The 13,222-nt window shown below is 47.4% G+C and overlaps 1 protein-coding gene across 1 annotated transcript in view; it reads right to left on the reverse strand.

Annotated features, from left to right (window-relative positions):
- Positions 1–6,846, reverse strand: part of SRA1 (steroid receptor RNA activator 1) — a 65,078-nt gene extending 58,232 nt beyond the window's left edge. Inside the window, exon 1 of the mRNA XM_040344806.1 lies at positions 6,747–6,846. Coding sequence (XP_040200740.1) covers positions 6,747–6,771 — 25 coding nt within the window. The 5' untranslated portion in view covers positions 6,772–6,846. The remainder of the gene's footprint in view (positions 1–6,746) is intronic.
- Positions 6,847–13,222: the final 6,376 nt, after the last annotated feature.

Genomic DNA, 13,222 nt, shown 5'->3' on the forward strand with positions numbered 1-13,222 from the left:
TGGCGTGTCCGGGGGGGGGGGGGGGTCGGGCGTAGTACCTAGGGGGAGAATTTTTAACTTTTGCCATAATTGATCCGGAGACCCGAGCAGGAGCGGAATTCATCAAAAACTAGTTTAATGGTGGACATGTCAGAGGAGGGATCCGCCGAAAATATAAGGACGTCGTCTGCAAAGAGAGAGGAGCGCAGTTCATGAGCACCAATCTGTATACCGTGGAGGGGGGCTTTCTGAATAAGGTGTCTGGAAAGGGGTTCTAGGGCAATATTAAAAAGAAGCGGGGAAAGAGGGCAGCCCTGTCGTGTGCCCTTGTGAAGGCGGAATTCATTCGAGAGTAGGCCCGCAGCTACTAGTTTTGCCGAAGGGGTAGTGTACATGGCGTCAATAAGATGGCAGAAGGGGCCGTTCGAAGCTAACATTATCGACGGCTTTTTCCGCATCTAGGGTGACGGTGGCAAAATCGCCGGCAGGGTGTTGTTTAGCATGCTCCAATGCCAGCATCTCTTTGTGAATGTTCAGAGTAGCTGTCCTGCCTTTCACAAAGCCTGATTGCGCCAGGTGAATTAGAGAGGGGATGATGTCAGAAAGCCTATTGGTGATGATTTTGGATAGAATTTTGACATCCAGGTTAAGTAGGGATATGGGTCTATATGACCCAGGCTCAAGGGGGTCCTTTCCCTTCTTAGATAGTAGTTTGATAATGGCCTGGTTTCCCGATGGGAGGTAGGGGCCGCTGTAGATTTTATGGAGGGTGGGTTCCACTATATTTTGTAGGGTCTTGTAGAATTCACTGGTGAAACCGTCGGGTCCCGGGGCCTTAGAGGGGGTAAGTTTGCGAATGGTGTCCGAAATCTCGACAAGAGAGATGGGAGCATTAAGAGTTTCTAGTTGGGAGGGAGTGATTTTAGGAATTGCTAAGTGTTCTAGGAAAGCATTGGCCGCCTGCTTATCAATGGGGTCTGGAGAGTATAGGACCGAGTAGTATTGGAGCATCGCCTTATTTAACGTTAGTGGTGTGGTATTAACGGTGCCGTGAGAATCTCTCAGGGACGTAATATGAGTGGGTTGAAAGGATCCTTTACAGAGTCTAGTGAGTAGTTTTCCCGATTTGTTTCCAAATTTGTGGAGGGTGGCATCTAAATTTGCTTTTTTGACTGATTCGTGGGTGTCTGCCCAAGTATCAAAAGATCTCTTGGCTGCATGCCATTCATCTCTGTTGCCAGGGGAGTCAGAGGAATAAAGAGCCCTTTGTGCCTGGTGTAGTAGGCAACTGGCCAGTTTGTACTTAGACAAGGTGTTCCTTTTGAAGGAGGTAGCATAGGATATGATTCGCCCCCTGAGGAATGCCTTGCAGGGAGGTAAGAAGGGAAACGCCAGATCTTGGGGTCGGTGGTAGGTCGAGGTTGGCAAGTTGGACAGAGACTGGAGAAATGGCAATGTCAAGGACGTCGGCGGCGGTTACCATAGGGATTAAGTCGTCTGAACCAACAATATAGTCTATTCTAGTGAAATTGGCATGGGGGTTGGAATAAATGTAAATTCCCTGTCAGTGGGGTGAGTTAAGCGCCAGAGGTCCTGAAGGTGATGGGAGTCCATAGTGGATGCGAAGAGCGAGGGAGTGCAGAGGTGGGGGCATGGTCTGAGGTGTTTGGGTGAGGATCTGTCATTAATTTGATGTAAGGTGTCGTTGAAGTCACCGCCAACCAAATGGGGGAGGTGGGTGTTTTGAAGCAGCCACAAAGAGAGTTCACTGTAAAAGGATTTACCGGGACTGTTAGGGGCATAAACATTAGAAATAACCAGTTCCTTGGAGCCTATTTTAACATGTGCCGATAATAGCCTACCTTGGGTATCTGATTTTACCATGAGGAACGAGCATGGGAGATTTTTGTGAAACAGCAGAACTCCTGCCTTACGACCAATGGCTTCTGAGCCCAGGACTGTGCCCACCCAAAGTTTTTGCATGCGTGAGAAATCAGATGTTGACAAATGGGTCTCTTGTAATAGTGCAATGTCCGTTTTAAGTCTTTTTAGAGGACCTTCATTCTCTTGTTAGGGGATCGAAGTCCCTTCACATTCCAGGAAATTATTTTCATGTTGGGGGGTTTGAGAGATAGTTATAGAAAAATCACTGCGCTGTTTGGAGCGAAGGGATGTCACCGAGGAGAGGTGTAGTGTGCCGCCCTCGTCACGGAGGGCCGGTGGTACAGATAGTAGGGGTACGTGGGTGCATGGGGAAAGGGAGGAAACAAGCGAGTCACTATACGAGCCGCCCCCCATGTCACGACCCTGGCAACCTGAGAGCCCGAGAATAGGGTGCGAGGTGTCATGCGGCTGGCATAAATTCGTGAACGGGGAGAGGCATTGAGATTGCGTACAGTGAGACCAGGAGGCGCAATAAAAAAAAAAAAAAAAAAAAAAACACAACGTCATAACTGCCAACCTGGGGAACATGAAAAGGAGAGTAAGAGCAAACAATGCAAACAATGTTAACTAATCAGAGTCATAGTAGAGCAATAGGTTTAGGTAAAACAGATGTAGGCATGTAGAGAGACGGAGGGCTACATTAGTGCAAAAGTCTACCTTTACCTGACAACTCAGAGAGAATGAACATCCGTGCACGGGGGTCACCAAAAGTGCCAGCAGTACCTACCAGGGATACCCACCAGCAGTGTCAGCAGTACCCACCAACAATGCCACCAGTACCCACCAACAATGCCATCAGTACCCACCAGGGATACCCATCAACAATGTCATCAGTACCCACCAGGAAGTAGCCAGTAGTACTAACCACCAGCCGTACCATCCACCAGGGATACCCACCAGCAGTGCCCAGCTGAGTGAGCAGAGAATTCTGCATAGCGGTCGGGAGAGGGTTGAATCGAGATCACAATTTTTTATTTTTTAATCGTGCAGCTCTACCACCAACAGTGACAGCAGTACCTACCAACAGTGCCAGCAGTACCCACTAGGGTTGTCCCGATACCGATACCAGTATCGGTATCGGTACCGATACCGAGTATTTGCGGGAGTACTTGTACCCCCGATACCTAAATAGAATACTTGCCCCATTCACCCACCCCCCGCCACCTCAACGAATGCCGCCTCCGACCCCGTCGCATACCGCAATTCCGCCGCCGCCACATGGGTTAAACAGTGTGCAGGGAATATCACAGCTTTCATTTGAATAGCTGTAGTATTTCCCGCCGCGCCGCGTATAGACACTCCAATCCCGAGCAAGGGGGAGTGTCTATACGCGGCGCAGCGGGGAATACTACAGCTATTCAAATGAAAGCTGTGATGTTCCGTGCACGCTGTTTAACCCGTGCGGCGGCGGCGGCATCTAGGTATGGGGGAACATGGCTGCATATGTGGGGGGACATGGCTGCATATGTGGGGGGACATGGCTGCATATGTGGGGGGACATGGCTGCATATGTGGGGGGACATGGCTGCATATGTGGGGGGACATGGCTGCATATGTGGGGGGACATGGCTGCATTTGGGGACACGGCTGCATATGTGGGGGGACATGGCTGCATTTGGGGACACATTTAAAAAAAAGTATCGGTATTCGGTATCGGCGAGTACTTGAAAAAAAGTATCGGTACTTGTACTCGGTCCTAAAAAGGTGGTATCGGGACAACCCTAGTACCCACCAACAGTGCCAGTAGTACCCACCAACAGTGCCAGCAGTACCCACCAACAGTGCCAGCAGTACCCACCAACAGTGCCAGCAGTACCCACCAACAGTGCCAGCAGTACCCACTAGGGACACCCAACAGTGCCAGCAGTACCCACTAGGGATACCCAACAGTGCCAGCAGTACCCAGTAGGAATGCCCAACAGTGCCAGCAGTACCCAACAGAACCCACCATCAGTACCATCCACCAGGGATACGCACCAGACGTAGAATCCACCAGGGATAACCACCAGCCATACCATCCATCAGGAAAACACACCAGCCTTGCCAGCAGTACTCACCAAAAGTGCCAGCAGTACCTACCAGGGATACCCACCAGCAGTGTGAGCAGTACCCACCAACAATGCCACCAGTACACACCAACAATGCCATCAGTACCCACCAGGGATAGGTAAGAAAGCTGCCGCTCCAGGTGAGCTCACTAGGGTAATTGATGTCCACTCAGAAGCAGATGGGTGCTGGCAATGCACTGCAGGGATACCCATCAACAATGTCATCAGTACCCACCACCAATGGCAGCAGTACCCACCAGGAAGTAGCCAGTAGTACTAACCACCAGGCGTACCATCCACCAGGGATACCCACCAGCAGTGCCCATCGAAAGTGCCAGCAGTACCCACAAGCAGTGCCAGCAGTACCCACCAGGGCATGAAGACTGGTGGAGAAGCTAGAATAAAAAAAGTATGCGGATTGGAGGAGTAAAGTAACAGGGTGGGGAAGCGACTTGTAAGTGAAAGAGAAACAGCAGCAAGAAATGGCCAAGGCAAAAACTGATGTGTGGCAGAGCTGTGTAAATCTCGTGACTCAATGGACACAGAACATGGAACCTGTGCATCCGGGTCCGGGCACCCATCCATGCGTACCTGTCAATCCTGGTTGTGCGGATGAGCGTGTACAGCCAATGCGTACCTATTTTCTATGGTTTGCCTGCTTACAGCTGAGCAGTAGTAAAAAAAAAAAGGGGGGGGGGACAAATGGTGCTAAGCTCCTATGTGAAGGAGCCCTTGAGCAAACATGTATGATGGGGGTGGGGGGGTGTTGCACTGCCTAAATAGAAGTACAGTAAAACCTTGGTTTGCGAGCATAATTCGTTTCAGAAACATGCTTGCAATACATAGCACTTGTATATCAAAGCATTTTTTTTAACCCCTTAAGGACCCGGTCCTGTCTTCCGTGACCACGCCCGCGGTCACAGAGAGAAAGAACGGGGAGAGGCAAGTCTAAACAAACCTCTCCCCGTGCTTCCTAGTGTGGCTGTCAGTGATCGTCTGTTCCCTGTGTTGACGATCAGTGATGTCATACGCACAGCCACGCCCCCCACAGCAAGAACACTTCCTTAGGGCACACTAAACCCCCTACAGTGCCCCCTCCTGGTTAACACCTTCACTGCCAGTGTAATTTTCACAGTAATTAGTGCATACGTATAGCACTTTTCGCCGTGAAAATGACAATGGTCCCAAAAATGTGTCAAAAGTTTCCGCCATAATGTCGCAGTCACGAAAAAAAATCACTTATCGCCACTAGTAAAAATAAAAATTAATAATAAAAATGCCATAAAACTATCCCCTATTTTGTAAAAGCTATAACGTTTGCGCAAACCAATCAAACACTTATTGCAATTTTTCTTACCAAAAATATGTAGAAGAATACGTATCGGCCTAAACTAAGGAAAAAAAATGTTTTTTTATACATTTTTTTGGGGGATATTTATTATAGCAAAAAGTAAAAAATATTGAATTTTTTAAAAAATTGTCGCTCTATTTTTGTTTATAGCGCAAAAAATAAAAACCGCAGGTGATCAAATACCACAAAAAAAAGCTCTATTTGTGGGGGAAAAAAAGGACATAAATTTTGTTTGGGAGCCACGTCGCACGACCACGCAATTCTGTTAAAGCGACACAGTGCCGAATCGCAAAAAGGGGGCTGGTCCTTTACCTGCATAATGGTCCGGGCTTAAGTGGTTAAAGGATATAAAAGAGAAGAGAGGCACATCTAAGTGTAGCAATAAGTTGCTAAATGTTGTACCTTCATTAAATGTAACCATATTACTACACTTAGGCTGCATTCACACCTGAGCGTAGGGCGTTCGGTCGTTTTTTCGGGCGTTTTTTTTCGCGCGTATTCATGCTTATTTGCGCGTTTGCATACAGCGTCGTGCGACGTTTTTGTACTTCGGCGTTTCTTATTTTAGCCAATAGGAAAAATTATCATCTTTTCATCACTTGTTGCTATGTTGGTAGATTTTTTTTAATCTTCTGCATGGGCGACAAGTTCTATTGATTAAAGCGACGAAACGCCCATAGCAAACGCCCGTTGTCGCTCAATACGCGCGTTTCCCATTACTTTCTATGGGGAAAAAAAACGCTCAAACGCCTCTGTCGCGCGATTCGCGCGACAAAAAAAGGTCCGGGACTTGTTTGAGCTTCGCGCGACAGGCGTTTGGGCGTTCAGGTGTGAACAGTCACCATAGGGAATAATGTTAATTCTCCCCTCTGGCGTTTGTGAGCAGTGCGCTTCAGGCGTAAAAACGCCTAGGTGTGAATGGGGCCTTAGAGGCTCCTCTCTTTTTTATACTCAGTTGTGACATGACGCTACTCTTATATCAAGACATCACTTGTATATCAAGGCAAAATATATTAAAATATTTTGCTTGTCTTGCAAAACACTCTCAAATCAAGTTACTCTCAAACCAAGGTTTTACTGTACTACTTTAACTTTATGGAAGGGTCACAAAATGACACTTCATTCAAGTCTTTGTAATGCGCTGAGGAGCAATGAAAGCGCAAGGCACAGCAGCCCAACTCAGCACTGTGACCAGGATAAAATCGTTTTCTCTGCATGTTTGTGTTGATCTATACAGATGACAATGTGAATGAGCCCCCAACACATGCTGCTTAGGACAAGGAATATGTCCCCAGCACACTGGATCCTTCATGTAAAGTCCAAACCACCACATCTAGCTGATTTACTGAATGAGCCCCAAGTGAAGTGGTAGCCTTCATCATGAATCTATATACACACACATCACCCTCCCCATATCCTCTTACCCGGCTTCACATACAGCTCAGCCATGGCTCCAGTCCCCTCCCTCTCCAGGAACTCTCACTGCTGCTTCGTGGCTGCTTTTTTTTTTTTTTTTCCTTCAAAGCTTTATTTGTAAGACCAAAACACTGTGTCGCTCCTTCCTTTGGTGTGTAGCTAAAGAGCTCCCAGTGAAGTTGAATGACTATCCAGGCACAGAAACAGAGAACAGTCTCATATACAGGGACAAAGCAGAATTATATATTATAGTTTTTTTAGATAGACATTAGCCTCTGTCATCCCTACCAACTTTTAAATTTCAGAATGAGAGACATTTCAGGGAGATTTATGATAGTGGGAGGGGAGGGGCTTAACCACCTAACCCCAGGACCATATTGCTGCCCAAAGACCAGAGCACTTATTGCGATTTGGGACTGCGTCGCTTTAACTGACAATTGCGCGGTCGTGCAACGTGGCTCCCAAACAAAATTGGCGTCCTTTTTTTCCCACAAATAGAGCTTTCTTTTGGTGGTATTTGATCACCTCTGCGGTTTTTATTTTTTGCGCTATAAACAAAAATAGAGCGTCAATTTTGAAAAAAATTTATATTTTTAACTTTTTGCTATAATAAATATCCCCCAAAAATATATAAAAAAACTTTTTTTTTTTCCTCTGTTTAGGACGATACGTATTCTTCTACATATTTTTCGTAAAAAAAAATCGCAATAAGCGTTTATTGATTGGTTTGCGCAAAAGTTATAGCGTTTACAAAATAGGGGGTATTTTTATGGCATTTTTATTAATATATTTATTTTACTAGTAATGGCGGCGATCAGCGATTTTTTTTCGGTACTGCGACATTATGGCGGACACTTCGGACACTTTTGACACATTTTTGGGACCATTGGCATTTTTATAGCGATCAGTGCTATAAAAATGCCACTGGCAGTGAATGGGGTTAACACTAGGGGGCGGGGAAGGGGTTAAGTATGTCCCTGGGTGTGTTCTTACTGTTCTTACTTACTGGCCTCACTAGGAGAAACACTGATCTTCTGTTCATACATTGTATGAACAGAGGATCAGCATTTCCCCCCCCTGACAGGTCCGGGAGCTGTGTGTTTACACACACAGCTCCCGGTCCCCACTCTGTAACGAGCAATCGCGGGTGCCTGGCGGCGATCGCGCCCGCCGGGCACCCGCACAGGAGTCACGCACCCCTAGTGGCCGCAAAGAGAGCCGGCGTAGTATGACGGGCTCTCGCCCAGGAGAGCCGACCTGCCGCTGTAGAATGACGGCGGCTGGTCGGCAAGTAGTTAAGGGCACTTGGCCTCCGGAAGTTTTTTGCAATATGGCACCGCATTACTTTAACTGACAGTTGCAACGATGTATGCAAATAAAATGTATATCCTTTTTTTCCCCCACAAATAGAGCTTTCTTTTGGTGGTATTTGATCACCTCTACATTTTTTTTTTTTGTGTTATAAATAACAAAAAATAAAATGATAAATGGATTCTAATACATGTTTTTGGTAAAAAAAAAAAAAAAAACCCCAATAAGCATATATTGATTGGTTTGCGCCAAAAAAAATTGAATATTTGTATTTATTTATTTTTTGATTTGTTTACATAGGCAGATCGCCGTTCTGTGTCTCTGCCCGATGATCGGCAAGTGCCAGCGGACATTGAGAACCTGGCACCTGCTGTGTATACCGACAGTGAAAGCGAGCTGCCATGGCGCGTGTGCGCCCCTTACCCGGAAGCAATGCTGTATATTGGCCTAGGCCAACAAGGCCCAGGCCTAGGGAAGCACTTTACAGGGGGGCAGTTTTATGAGGGGGACTGGGCCGCAAGACAAATTCGGTCTGGCACCCCATAAAGCGGTCACACTGCTGCCGTTATGATAGGAATGGTGCAGACACAAGGGACACTGACATGGTCACCTATACCTGACAGGTAGGTAGTAGGGCTCTCCTGCAATCCTTTGCTTGTGTCATTTGTACATATTAACCACTTCCCACCCTGCGGCCGACTATATACGGCCGCAAGGTGGCTCTGATCTGCCAGGAGGCCGTCTATATACGGTCTCCGGCCACGCGCACCCGCCCCCCGTCACACAGGTGCTGATGCGCGTGCCAGGCAGCCGCGATGTCCGCCAGGCACCCGCGATCGGCAGTCACAGAGCCAGGGATGTGGAGCTCTGTGTGTAAACACAGAGCTCCACATCCTGTCAGGGAGAGGAGACCAATGGTGTGTCCCTTGTATATAGGGACAACCATCGGTCACCTCCACCAGTCAGTCCCCCTCCCCCACAGTAAGAATCGCTCCCAGGATGCATATTTAACCCCTTGATGCCCCCTAGTGTTAACCCCTTCCCTGCCAGTCACATTTATACAGTAACCAGTGCATTTTTATAGCACTGTTCGCTGTAAAAATGTGAATGGTCCCAAAAATGTGGCTGATGTGTCCGCCGTAATATCGCAGTCGTGACAAAAATCGCAGATCGCCGCCATTACTAGTAAAAAATAAAAAAATTATAAAAAAAATTTAATAATTCTATCCCCTATTTTGTAGGCGTTATAACGTTTGCGCAAACCAATCACTATACGCTTATTGTGATTTTTTTAACCAAAAATATGTAGAAGAATACGTATTGGACTAAACTGAAAAAAATATATATATTTTTTTAAACTGGGATATTTATTATAGCAAAAACTAAAAAATATTGTGTTTTTTTTTCAAAATTGTCTTTCTATTTTTGTTTATAGCGCAAAAAATAAAAACCGCAGAGGTGATCAAATACCACCAAAAGAAAGCTCTATTTGTTGGAAAAAAAGGACGTCAATTTTGTTTGGGAGCCACGTCGCACGACCGCGCAATTGTCATTCAAAGCGTGACAGTGCCGAAAGCTGAAATTTCGCCTGGGCAGGAAGGGGGTATATGTGCCCAGTAAGCAAGTGGTTAAGGAATCTTAATTTTTTTTCCGTTGATTGCTGATGAGAAAAATGAACAGATGGATTTATTTGTTCATGCCCCCAATCCTTACTTTGCTCACTGCCTGGACCACATACCTCCATCACTGTGCTATATGTTTACTTCTGCACCACTGGCATGGTTATATCCTCCAAAAATTTTGCAGAAATGTGTGCTTAACCACTTAAGACCCGGACCATTATGCAGGTTAAGGACCTTGCCCCTTTTTGCGATTCGGCACTGCGTCTCTTTAAGTGACAATTGCGCGATCGTGCGACGTGGCTCCCAAACAAAATTGGCATCCTTTTTTTCCCACAAATAGAGCTTTCTTTTGGTGGTATTTGATCACCTCTGCGTGTAAGCAGCTGTCAGTGATAGGGCAGTCTAGTGCTGCAAGAGCAAATAGTAAAGTAATCATATGTGTTCATACTGCAGTGAAATTGTTATGTTTTTGTATGTAATTATGTTTAACACTTTTGGAGGAGCCCTGTGTTCTGATACGCCGCACGAGATCTCGAGAGATTTGGGCGACCATCTTTGGGTGGTTTCTTTTTATAGTAAAGGTCAGGCAAGTTTTTAGGCAGAACACGTGTGGATGTAGATAGGGACAGAGACCCTGCTTGTGAGGGAGAGAGAGGAGAAGCCAGGGAGAGTGTTCTGGCCTGTGAGGGATAGTTTAGGGGTCCTACGGAGTCCTGCAGTGATAACCTTGGTCAGATGAAAGACTCCCAGCTGCTACGGGTAATGTGTTTCCAGCCTCTTCCAATAAGCATTGTGTGCTGGGGTATATAATGTACCATTAAGTGGGAAGTGCCTGTGATACTCAGAAAGCCACATCGCTTAGAACAATAGTATCTGTACTGCATATCTGTGCCCAGGGCCGTTTGAAGGAATTTGGGGGCCCCAAGCAAAATGGACACGGAGGCCCCCAAACCCCAGAACCCCCCCCCCCCCCGCACGCAAAGCCTACAGGTACCACAGCATAGCTGTACAGTTTACGTTCACCCACACGTTATATAAATAAAAAATGTTTACAGTGCAAATACTGCTGTTGCATATAATGTGCCGCAGCAAACGCGTGTAGCTGAATTGCGAGTGTTCTGCATGGAATGCAGGGGTCAGATATGTCCTGGGGAGAGGGCTAGTGCTAGAGAGGGGAGAGATAGATATGTGCTGGGGCAGAGGCGGTCGGTGCTCAAATTTGTTTGGGGGGGGCGCAAACTGATTCTAAAAAAAAGAAACATCAAATGCAGTCAGTGTGCCCCATCAAATGCAGCCACCGTGCCCCATCAAATGCAGCCACCGTGCCCCATCAAATGCAGCCACCGTGCCCCATCATATGCAGCCACCGTGCCCCATCGAATGCAGCCACTGTGCCCCATCGAATGCAGCCACCGTGCCCCATCATATGCAGCCACCGTGCCCCATCGAATGCAGCCACCGTGCCCCATCATATGCAGCCACCGTGCCCCATCATATGCAGCCACCGTGCCCCATCATATGCAGCCACCGTGCCCCATCATATGCAGCCACCGTGCCCCATCATATGCAGCCACCGTGCCCCATCAAATGCAGCCACCGTGCCCATCATATGCAGCCACCGTGCCCCATCATATGCAGCCACCGTGCCCCATCAAATGCAGCCACCGTGCCCCATCATATGCAGCCACCGTGCCCCATCATATGCAGCCACCGTGCCCCATCGAATGCAGCCACCGTGCCCCATCGAATGCAGCCACCGTGCCCCATCGAATGCAGCCACCGTGCCCCATCATATGCAGCCACCGTGCCCCATCATATGCAGCCACCGTGCCCCATCATATGCAGCCACCGTGCCCCATCATATGCAGCCACCGTGCCCCATCATATGCAGCCACTGTGCCCCACCATATGCAGCCACCGTGCCCCATAATATGCAGCCACCGTGCCCCACCATATGCAGCCACCGTGCCCCATAATATGCAGTCACCATGCCCCATCATATGCAGCCACCGTGCCCCATCATATGCAGCCACCGTGCCCCACCATATGCAGCCACCGTGCCCCATCATATGCAGCCACCGTGCCCCATCATATGCAGCCACCGTGCCCCATCATATGCAGCCACTGTGTCCATCATATACAACCTCTGTACCCACATGTGCTTGGGGGGTCAGATATGTGCTTGGGGGGTCAGATATGTGCTGGGGGGGAGCTTTGTGAGAGAAAAGATACAGTACAAGGGGGATGGGTAGGATATGTGCTGGAGGGGTGTTTTGGGAAGGAAGAGAGGGGTTGTCAAATTTAAAATCTAATTCACACTTCTAGCCTTGCCTCCCCCCCTCCCAGTTGTCCTCCTAACCCCTCGATCACTCAAATGACATCTACCGTGTCCTCCTTTCCAGACAGACACTCTCCCCCCTCCCTCCTCCATCTACAGTACAGAGCATAATAAAAACTTAGTGCAGACCTGATCAGAGCGTCCCATCTCCCCCTCCTCCTCCTCCTTCTTCTCCTCGTGTGTGTGTGTTTACAGAAAGGAGGAGGGGAGGAGCATTGATACACTCACTGCTCTGCTCAACTAACCAGAGGGGGAGACTCGTCTCTGCCGGAAAAAAATAAATAAATGTTAAAGTAACAGACATCGCTGCCACCGTAAATCGCTGGGATTAAATATCCGGCCTGCCACACACAGCCCAGTCCGCCCCTGCTTCTCTCCCCTCAAACGAAAGCCCCCATTCCAGCAGTGGAACAAACAGGCACCTGCTTGGGGGCCCCTGGCCAGCTCGGGGCCCTAAGCAATTGCCTGCTTTGCCTCTCTTGTTCCGACGGGCCTGTCTGTGCCTCCATGCCTGGAGAGGAACCATTTGCTGTTTGTTTGTAAAGACTGTTACTACTACTCACCCCGCTTACATGCGGTTTTAATTTTTTGCGCTATAAACAAAAATAGAGTGACAATTTTAAAAAAAAAACAATATTTTTTACTTTTTGCTATAATAAATATTCCCTAAAAATATATAAAAAAAAGTTTCTTTCCTCAGTTTAGGCCGATATGTATTCTTCTACCTATTTTTGGTAAAAAAAAATCGCAATAAGCGTTTATCGATTGGTTTGCGCAAAATTTATAGCGTTTACAAAATAGGGGATAGTTTTATTGCATTTTTATTAATAATTATTTTTTTACTACTAATGGCAGCGATCAGCGTTTTTTTTTCATGACTGCGACATTATGGTGGAAACATCGGACAATTTTGACACATTTTTGGGACCATTGTCATATTCACAGCAAAAAGTGCTATAAAAATGCATTGTTTACTGTGAAAATGACAATTGCAGTTTGGGAGTTAACCACTAGGGGGCGCTGAAGGGGTTAAGTGTGACCTCATATGTGTGTTCTAACTGTAGAGGGGCGGGGCTGGACGTGTGACGTCATTGATCGTCTTTCCCTATATCAGGGAACCGACGATCAATGACACTGGTGACGAAGAACAGGGAAGGTGTGTTTACACAAACCTTTCCCCGTTCTTCAGCTCTGGTCAGGGATGGACTGGCCA

Source organism: Rana temporaria, chromosome 3 (assembly GCF_905171775.1).
Source record: "Rana temporaria chromosome 3, aRanTem1.1, whole genome shotgun sequence".
In the NCBI taxonomy this organism is placed as follows: Eukaryota; Metazoa; Chordata; class Amphibia; order Anura; family Ranidae; genus Rana; species Rana temporaria.